The sequence below is a fragment of the Meleagris gallopavo genome, chromosome 5 (assembly GCF_000146605.3).
Source record: "Meleagris gallopavo isolate NT-WF06-2002-E0010 breed Aviagen turkey brand Nicholas breeding stock chromosome 5, Turkey_5.1, whole genome shotgun sequence".
In the NCBI taxonomy this organism is placed as follows: domain Eukaryota; kingdom Metazoa; phylum Chordata; class Aves; order Galliformes; family Phasianidae; genus Meleagris; species Meleagris gallopavo.
In genome coordinates, this window is record NC_015015.2 from 7,156,870 (window position 1) to 7,167,593 (window position 10,724).

The following is a 10,724-nucleotide window of genomic DNA, read 5'->3' on the forward strand; positions in this document are numbered from 1 at the left end:
GCGCTGAGGCGTAGGCGTCCGCTCCGGGTCTTACCGCCGCCGGGCACGCGGCTCTGCGCTCCCCGCGGCGCTGCGCGTCGGGAGGTGAGCCGCCGCCCGCTGTGGAGGCGTGGCGCGGCCGTCCTTCCCTTCGCCCGCCGCCTCTGGGCCGCGTCCATCAGGGCTGATAATGCTGCTGAATAGGTCTCTGTGTTGAGAGCCGTTGTGTGAGTGCTGTGCTGTGGCTACCCATTAGTGGTTGCTGTGTGTTCTCGTTCTGAAGGAATTGAATATAGGCTCAGGCACACTGCAGATCTACAGGTCTGTAGTTTCATTCCGTAATCTCAAACGTGAGAAACCTAAATCATAGCTAGTTTTTTTTTTTTTTGGTAGCACATCAAATACATCATTCTTAGGTGCTGGCACCCACAAGTGCCCATGGTGCAGCACATAGGCTTGGTGAGGAGTGTTGAGTCAAAAACAACCCCAAACCTTCCCAATCAAAAACCAATAACCAACTGAAAGCAAATGCCCCAAGTTATTTTACAGTGGCAATTGCCACTGTAAATAATGTCACCTGTTCTGGCATGGCCTGCTTTAATCACTGCTGTTGTATTATGTCTGATCAGCCATAGCTAAAAGCTTGAAGTAGATAGCATAAATGCTCTCTCCATCATCAGAAGAGAGCTCAAATAGTTTCCTGCATGGTGTCAGTGGTATCCATGCCTCCCAGGTTACTGTGTCCCCGGATTAGAAGAGCACTAGGCTCATCCCTTGGTTGGCTCCAGCCCTTGACTTCGGTTGAGGATGTAATACCTCATCTCATCTCATCTGGCCAGCTTCAGACTAGAATTTATTGTCTGTATTTTCAATTTGATAGCAAGAAGGTCATTACACCTTCTCTGCAGACCAAACTTTGTTTCACCTGAAGTTGGTTTTGAGAGGAAGAATAAATCTTGATTGAGCAGTTCATATCTCTTTTCATTAACTGTTCCCTTGAGCGACCTGCTAACTGTGGCTACCTGCCAAAAGATTCAGCTTCAGAGATTTGAATAGTGTAACTTCTGAAGTTAATAAAATACTTAGTGCAGTCTTGGGGGAAAAATGCTTCCAAATAAGGCAATCTTAAAGTTACTGCCACTTGTTGGAAATGCGTGCTATCATAGGGCTTTTCATTAAAATGACTTGGAAGTAGTCTATTCATAGAGAATGTTAGGCATGGTGCTCTACAAATTGATATTCCAAGAAGAAAGCTGTTCTTTTTCCCTATAATAGTTTAACACATATTACAGTAATTAATATGTTCATTTACTGTGAACGTGCTGTGTTGTGCTGGAGTACCAGGAGAACACAAGATTGGTCAGACAACTTATTTGCCCACTTGGAATTTTGTGTAGTGCATACCAGATTTCTTTTGGATGGTCTGAGTATTATCAGCTGTTTGGTTGTTGTGGTAGGTTTACGTTAGTTGTGTTTAAGCTTTTCTGTGTTCAGCTGAGGCTTAATATTGTTGAAAGATGAAGAACTAAGAAGTTCTGACATTATACTGCTTAATAGCACCTAGCACTGTGTTAGAGCATTAGGATCCTGTAATAGCATGCGTTAGGTTGTGTAATTGACAGTGGCATCCACGTCTGCATATTCTCATTTATATACCACATATTTGGCAGCTCTTTTCACACATGGCAACTTGCATGTGCCGTTGATTTCCTATATGGTTTGTATGGGTTCTTCACAATAGAGGACATTTTACAAAGGAGATCATTATAAAAGTTCAAAATCAACAAGAAGAACCTAACGCTAGAAGCCATTAAGCTTCCTTGAGAATTATTTTGATAATCAAATGCCCAGTGTGTATGCTTTTGGCCTAACATTAATCCATTTAAGTACAGATTCACCCTTGCCAATTATTTTCTGTTCTTTTTTTTTAATGAATAAAGAATATTTACATGAACGTAAAACGTTTTACAAAGGTTAAATTTCTGCTGTAGCAATGAGAATTCTTGTGAATAAGATGCTTTGGTTTCCGTGGTATACTTTGAATAAATTCACTGCAATTGAGATGCACTGTAACAGCTTCCTCATAATGAAGGCTGAGTTAGTCTGAGAGCATTCTGGTCAGTGGGGCACGCCGGTGTGGTTTCATTAAAGCCTAAGTAGTCAAAAAATCCATGTCATCACCTAGAAGAAAAATGTTTTAATAGTGGGATTTCACAGATTATTGATATCACTTCCTAATATGTTTATTGCAATTTTCTGTGCTTTGGGAATTTAGCTATGGCAGTGTTTTCTAGCAAGAACAAATGTTAACACAATGTAATTTTGTTGTCTCACTTTCAAAGAATAACTGCAGGTGGGTACTTGCATGAGTTAAGCTAGTTAGACTGAAGATTGAGTCTGCAGATATTACTTATGGTCTTGCAGGCTATGTTTTCATAATTGGTGATGCATTTATAAGAGATCAGCTGCGCCTGTTTGAGTTTTGGACTGCATGTAAAAAGGTGGAAAGTAACAGAAGAAAAATAAATGTTTGGTGTGTTTTATTGCAGGGAAACTCGGTCGCTTTCCACCAAGGATGCATTACCAGGCAACTCCCGACAGCCGAGCTGCCCCTCCTTTCCCAAGGTCTCACCTTGCTGAAGCAGTCGCCAAGGCCAAGGCTGGAGGAAGTGGTGGAAGCGCTGGTGGAGCTGGGAGAGGTCTTGTGGGGCAAATCATCCCTATATATGGATTTGGCATCTTCTTGTACATCTTGTATATTTTATTTAAGGTAAGAAAATTGAAAATAATTGAAAAGTCAAGAATATAACACTCCAGAGAGGAGGAAAATCCCAGGGTAAAGGCAAGTTGAATTGGGTGAGCTGATCAAACATGGAGAAGAGGAAAGAAATAGGGAGCTTGCAGCTGCAGAGCCAGGTGGTATTGTTGCTGCACATACAAAGTTGGTAAGGAGTAAGTGGCAGAAAACACGAGGGAGTCAAGTGGGGTCACTTATAACTCCTTCAGAACGTTTCACTTTTCACATTTCAAAACAATAATTTCTTCCCTCGGATAAGCAAAATAACTGTAGAATCAGGCCCTTTCCTGCAACAGATAAATATTCTAAAATTAAGTTATGCTTTCTTTATGCTTCAAAATAAAATTTGTTCCAAATGTCTTTTAGGAATTTTCAGCTGAGAAGATCTCCTAGGCATCTTCCATGGTTGTCTGTTTTTGCTGCTGGGGATGTTTTTCTGTGATTAGTTCCTAGCATAATTTTAGTTTTCTGTCCTCTACTTGCTTGCCTTTGGGCCTCATATATTGCTATTGCTGTAACTCACCCAGGGGTTGGCTTTTTTCACTTATCAGCTGGCTTCCAAGGGAAAAACTACCCCTGGAGAACGGAAATGCCTTCCTGCTGCACCTGGAAATATGAAGAGGAAAATCAGTAAGTGCTTTTTATTTTTAAGTTGCGTGTGAGAAGCCATTGACTCTGTACAGTCACAGTCTCACTGAGTTCTTCAGGTTCTGGGCATGCTGTAAAGCTGTTCCACTGTGTGAGGAACAAGCCAGAAGAGTCTGTGTTAAAGTGAATTATTGCCCCATTGCTTTCTAATCTGATCTGGCTGATGAGAATATATAATAGTGGCCTTGGAGCTATTATAATATATATATATATATAACCAATAATTAGCAAATAGATAAGAGGATGCTCATCTATAATATCCTAGTAATAACATATAGCATATTCTTAAAAGCTACCTTCGTATTTTCTTTTTTGAATTTATGAATTCTTAGCCATTAGCAGCCTCTTCCCTACTTTTTCCATTCCCTGTTTGCACTGCTTAACTTACTAGAGACTTCAATATAAAGAAGGCAGACAGGATTCTGAAATATTTCTGTGATTGTAGCTAAACATCAGTGAGTTAACAGTCAACTATTTGTAGACATTTATTAGCTATTAGTTACCCTATCAGTATTTAAATGTGTTATGTTTAGCTGGCTAAATTGTAATATGAAAGAAAAGTGAGAGTTTATAGAAAATGCTGACAGTAAGCTAATGCTCTTCACGTAACTGTAATTAACTTATACAAAATCTGGCAATGCTTAACACACTCAGTAATGCAGACCATTTTCTGTGCACTTGTACTGCGTCGTGCTTGGAGATTTAGTGCAAATTATTAACAATGGTAACTTAATTTTTTTCTCTTAATGCATGAGTGTCCAACCTTTTGGTTTGCCTGGGCTGAGTGAGAAAATTGTCCTGGAGAAGTTGCTCTGAAAGTAATGCCACCTATTTATTTCCACGGAAGATGCAGGATTTACAAAGAGTACAATAACACTGGCTGACAGAACAAATTCTCAGCTACTAAACACCATCTTTACTCTTATCTTGACTAAATTAGAGACAGTATGGATGTTCCCAGACGTGTGTGTCTGTTATTGTACTGTGGACATTTTTTTTCAGTGGTTATACCTTCTTCTAAAACACTGCTTTGTTCTCCAGACATCATGTGGTTAGCTGATGTGCATCCTGAGGAGCCTGATGGATGGATAGCTTTCCCAGCCTCTCCTCCCACACCTGTGCAGGGTCACATGCCGCCAATCCCATGGTGGTTATTCTGTTTGCCTCCATCACTCTGCTTATTGGGAGGAGCCATTGAAAGAAGGTGCTTTCTGTATGTCCCGTTATCATTGGCACTGTTGCACCAGGAAAAATCTGTTGAACTCTTTAAGCTGTGTGTTTTGGTTTCCTTACAGTCAGTTTGCTACCTGTGAGAAAGAGACAACGGTTTTAAAAGCTCTCACTCACAGATCTTGGGATTTTGTTTCTTTTACAGCTGACTATGAGCTCACCCAACTTCAGGAAAAGCTGAGAGAGACTGAAGAAGCTATGGAAAAGTTAATCAACAGAGTAGGCCCTAACTGTGACAGGTATGTTTCAAACTACAGCATTTTAAGGACCAGTTATTTTCTGACTAGGAATTGAATTTTCTTACATTGGCTATGTAAAAATAGCATTATAAATTCTACTTCAAAGTGTAGAAATTTAATTTTAAGCATGGTGCTTTTTGTTCTGCAGTCTTTTCTTTTCAAGGCCTGTATTTATATAATAATTAATTCTTTCCAACTTCACATTCCTTAAACAGAACAACAACCAATCCTTATTCGTCCCATTTTGAATAGTGCATTATTTGGAGGATAACTTGTTACTATTTGGAGGAGTTTAGACAGCTATGTCTAAACTGAAAATGTCTGCATTTAAAGTATATAAAATAACCTATATTATGTCACTGAATAATTTTCTGAGTGATTCTCAAGAGAAACATTTGTTTTATGGTGTTTTCTAGTGCTATGGCTTTTTTTAATAGAAATGCTTTGATAATCTGTGTATGGAAATTCTAACAGACATTTAAATTACATGTTTAAAGGCAGAATTGATAATAACATGTGTGATAATTTGGTTCCACTCCATAACCAGTAAATGCATGCATTTGCTTAGAAGTACAAGAGAAAAGAGTGGTAAAATCAGGGTTTAAACATACATTATGTTTATTAATGTTTTAAACTTGAGAGGAATAGTCTGAGTTAGAAGGAAATGTTGCTAACAAGTTTAAACTTCTTGTAAGACGTGTAACAAGACATCAGCTTGGTAATGCATAACTGCGGTGTCTGAAAAATGAAATACCGGGAGTATCAAAGCAGTCTGCAAGCAAAAAAGATAGCTTGTAACACCTTAACTTCTCCTGGATTGTCCGTGCTTCTATTTTAAACCATTCTGTAGAAACAATTCTGTGTTGAACTTGCCTGTTACATTCATTTGGCTGCAAATCCTCTCTTCTATGAGTAATTTTATCTGCTTTGCACCAGGGCCTCTGCTGCAGCTGCAGTGTTCTCAGCAAGGCAAGATGCTAAGATACCTGAATTAGGCTGAGTGTCAGTGGAAGTCCCTAAGCTAACAGGATGCTGTTTTCACCATCTGACTCACCTGTTTGGAGAACTTAGCAGTGTTTTATACTTGCCTTTAGGCTACCAGAATTAGGCTTGTATGCCTCTCAAACACTCAGGATAAAATATTTTTTACTGATAAAATGAGTTTAGGATCCAATGCAATATTTGTTCCATTCAATGCAATTGGCTGAGAGCCTTTATTTAGTAATGCTTCCCTTCTTTGATCACCCAAACTATTTATATACATGAATCTAAGGACCTCAGGGGAAATCAGAAATGGAATCAGGGGAATCAGAAATGGAATGCAATCATAGTGCATTTTGAATGTAGTCTCTCTTTAAATGGGAGAGGAAGGCACCTCTAGATGGAGCAAATAGCTGTTTTTTTCAAATACACCCAAGCTTTGAAGCTTTTGAGGGAAAGAGATGGTACTCTGTGAGATACAGTTTGGAGGCTATAGTGCATTTTATGTAGTGATTATTTCATTGTACCCTGCTAAATCTCCTATATACAGGCAGCCAGACATCTCATACACTGCAAGCATCCTACGGCTAAATCTTCCTGGAGACCTTAAATTAAGTAGAAGAAATGCATGGATTTTGATTTCTCCCTGTTTAAGGAAAACCTGTGTTTTAAATAAGATATCTAGAGTGGGAATGGATCTCTGAAATGCTCGTGAAGCCCTTGTGTTGCAGTAAGAAAGTAGTGCTTTCTATTGGGAATATCCAGCATATTAAGAATTCTGATATGAAATGCCACTGCTTTTTAGCTGCAGTGATCAATCCTATTATTTGTGCTGGCATATCTGCACTGTGCTAAATGGACAGATCTGTCTGTCTTTATCCAGGTGATATATATTCAAATTACATACACTTCTGTCTAGAAAAGGAGGATCAGTTTGGCAGTTCTATTACAGCTTCTGTCAAAGGCAGCTAGCTGATGAAAGCATTTATTTTCATGTGCCAGTTAATTCGCATTTTGAATTGTACATCCCCATAACCCAGGCTTTTGAGAAGATGCTGTCTCATACCTTCATTTGTTCTGTGCAGCAAACTGCCACACAACTTGATGGAACTCAGTGTAACCTCCCTGTAGGGTTGGGACTGTATCAGCCCTACAAATGGAGGGCAAAGTACCTCTTAGGGGAAGCACAGAGAAGTGGCAAAGACAAGATTCCTGACACTTCAATCTTTGTCAGCAAGGCAGTTCCTATCTGGATAGCTGCTGGTGATAGCAGTGGCTCCTGAGCTCCATTCTGTTAGCATGCAGTGGTGAGTGTAACCGTGCACAAAACAAACTAGCAACGTGATGCTGATCTTTGTCTTTACACCAGTGTGGCACTGCTTCCTTAGTGGAGTAGCTATCATGTCATCATTGTTCCTCTGTGTGTAGCACAAGGCATCCGTTAAGGTGCTGATCTATTCACGAAGGTTAATAAGAAAAACTGAGGAGTGGATGCTGCAAGCTTTTGAGAATTTTGGCACTTATTAAAAGGTTGATGTAGATATTTAGCATCTAAATCTGGGATCGTTACTCAGGTGAGATGGAGAGAGCACTGATTCACTGAGCAGCTGTTGGAGATGATCTGTCTGATGGTGTGGAGATCATCTGTCTGACCTCAGATATGTCTGCAGTTCAACATTCTGAGCACGATGAGAGCCAACTCTCTCTGAACAACTAGAGGCAGTAGATCCTATTTAAAACACAGCAGGATTCAAAAGTAAGGCAGAGTAATGCCTCTGTTTCCTGAGGGCTTGGATTGGTCGTTACAGAGAGATCAAACATCCTCTCAAGAACAACATGAAACACAACATGAAACAAAACCAGCCAGAACCATTTTCACCTGAAGTACAGCCGGTGATCTTCCTTGCTGTAACCCACTGAGTGACTTGCTAGAGCTCAGGTCACCACTCTCCAAATACTAGCTTTTTGCAATAAGATTTTCATGAGCTTATTATTATTATTATTTTTAGAGAAAATAGCATGTAACAACTACATAATCTTATCTGTTGGAATCGCTTTGTTGTAACAGTAATTGCTTCACCTGAGGAGTAGTAATCATTTTGGAATAATTCTGTTATCACTAGTGGTAATCACAAGAATCAGCCATGTAGAACCAGTGAGAGTTACAGTTTGCTTTTAATCTGATAAAAATCTGTCTTCTCCCTCTCTGATTCTAAAGGGCAAGTTAAAGTTAAATGTAACAACTTCTTAGCAGTTTTAAACCTTCCTGCTCCTCCGCTTGTGCTCAACCAGCATCACTGTTGGATTTGTTCAATATCAGTCCAACTGGCTTACTTCTCATTGAGGCCTTGCAAATCTAGAATCTTTAAGAGTCATAGGACAGCATTAGACTATTGAGACTAGTGCCTGTGTGAGACATTTTGATCAGACCCACATTTTATTTAAATATAGCTTAGATTCTGAATTGCATTTTCTTACAGTGCTTCAAACAGGGTACAGTTCTGTAATTCTCACTTAACACTTTTTTAAAAAAAGAGTTTTTGTAGTGTCTTCTGTGCCATAGAATGCTGTCTACATCTGCCTGCCTTGACCTGTTTGTTTGCAGGCTTTCTGGATAAATGGGTAAACCTTTTTACTGAGTTGAAGTGCAGACTACAAGAATGGTGATCACACTGCATTTAGGTTTCCTCTGACTGTCCTACTCAGTGTGACAGTTGTGCCCAAATTCTGTAAGCAATTGGCAATAATTGTGGACTGAATTCTCTTGTCTGATGTTTTCTACCAGGGCTCAAAATGTTACAACAGACCAGGAAAAAAGGTTACTTCAGCAACTCCGTGAAATTACTAGAGTTATGAAGGAAGGCAAATTCATAGATGGCATCTCTCCTGAGAAAGAAGCTGAAGAAGCTCCTTACATGGAGGACTGGGAAGGTAAGCAAGAGCCTTTCTTACCGTTACCCTGATGAGGAAAGTTGGGCAAGGCTTACTTGTAGTCTGAATTCCTTTCAAAATCTAACTTCATCTTTTTTTTTTTTTTTTTTTTCAGAAAGCAATGTTCAAAGCTTTGCAAGAGGTGCTTTGTTTTCCCAACCATAACAGGAAAAAAAAAATTCTAGGGCAGCCAGCATTTCCTTTAGCATAAAGTCTACGCTGTCTGCTGCCAGAGTGGCATATGAATATTCACATATACTGCTAGGTCTTGGCTACTGTAGGGTTCATCTTTCCCTTTCTTTGCTGGGCTGAATTTCATAGAAAATTGTAGATCCCTTAGAAATCAGAATCAATTTGGAAAACTTACAGTTTTTACTTTTAATTTGTTTGCTCCAATACTGTAAAAGACGACTCCAGGAAGTCTGTTAAAGATCCTTAATTATAATGTCCTTTCTATTTCTTATTGTTTACTTGTTTCAGAAACGTATTTTCAAGACATCCTAGTTGAGCTGTTTGCTTTCAGAATTCTAAATGCATCTTTATGCAGATCTAATTCCTTGCTCCTTGGAAGCAATGTTTCCTAATATAAAGCATAAACAGCTGCCTCAAGCTCTGTTTTCTGAAGTCAGGCTCATGATGCGTGTTTGGCACACAGCCACTGACTCATATCTGTTTTCCAGCTTTATAAATAATGCTTTTTGTCAAAAAAAATCTGTAAAGCACAAGTCATGCTATGGACAGGAACAAAAGTGGGTATATTTAAAGACACCCAGTTTTCACCTATTAGCTCCCATAGCTTTCAGCAGAGCTTAAATACTGGCTTCTGGAAGTCTGGGTTGAAATCGTGGCTCCCTAAAAATCAGGGGAGTTTTGTCATCATCTTCCAAGAAGTCATGGTTTGCATGTTCTTGCTGTAACATTAAATGCTGTCATAAATACATAGCCTTAAGTAGATGCCAATTATGCTGTCAGTGCCAAGAACAGTTGTTCTAACACTTCTGCATCCATCACTGAAATTAGTGCTACTTTTATGTGCTGTTAACATTTCAAGCTGCTTGTCACTTTATTCCGAAGGTTACCCAGAAGAGACGTATCCCATCTATGATAATTCCGATTGCTTTAAGCGCAAACAAGACACAATCCTTGTAGATTATCCCGATCTGAGCCAGCCCTCTGCAGAAGAACTGGCAGAAAGAATGGAGGGCATGGAAGACAACGAGTACCTGTGCAGTGAAGCTCTGCTCTCTGATCTCACCATGGGAAGGGACAGTTATGATTCAAGGCAGAAAAAAGATGAGGTAGCTGGCATCAGTGAAGGGGAGAAGGACCTTCAACACAGCCAAAGCACTGAGGAGTGCTGTTATTGTTACGAGGAGGAGGATGATCCTGCTATAATAGCAGAAAATGCTGTATTTCATTCTGAGAGCTGCAGCGAAGCGGAAGAGGCAACCCCAGAGGACCTGTTCACAGAGTTTGAAAATGAAAATGCAGCACTGAAAAATCAAAAAGCCAGTGATTCAGATGAAACAGGCACGCTGAGAAAGCGCAACACAAAAGGACTTGAGTAATAGTGACAATATGTGGATGCCATCTAAGTGGTGACAGTAAAGGTCAGAAACCGTCAATTTGTGTTTTTTGTCCCTAAAGAACAGTAATCCTTTATTCTCCTTGTACTAACTTCATTCCCACAGTAACAGTCACACTCTCTACCTGAACTGGAAGCCATTGCCCTCTTTCATGCAGCTCTTCTCAGTTCATTGCTGCTTTGCAGAGAGCACTTTGTCATTGCTTTTAGGGACTGATACACTGAAGCAGGTCATTCCATTCACGTATTTGTGTTTTTATTTCTTTCCAATTTTGAACAAGCAGTTCTTATTTTTTTTTCTTGTTCAAGAGTAAACAAATTATCTCTTTTATCA

General features: G+C 39.6%; 1 protein-coding gene across 1 annotated transcript; it reads left to right on the forward strand.

The window, feature by feature from the left end:
* Window positions 1–2,511: 2,511 nt before the first annotated feature.
* Window positions 2,512–10,724, forward strand: RIC3 (RIC3 acetylcholine receptor chaperone). The gene is made up of 5 exons (XM_031553424.1): window positions 2,512–2,749; window positions 3,328–3,406; window positions 4,800–4,893; window positions 8,660–8,805; window positions 9,880–10,724. The coding sequence occupies exons 1-5, from the start codon at window positions 2,555–2,557 to the stop codon at window positions 10,371–10,373; spliced, it is 1,008 nt and encodes a 335-aa protein (XP_031409284.1). The 5' UTR covers window positions 2,512–2,554; the 3' UTR covers window positions 10,374–10,724.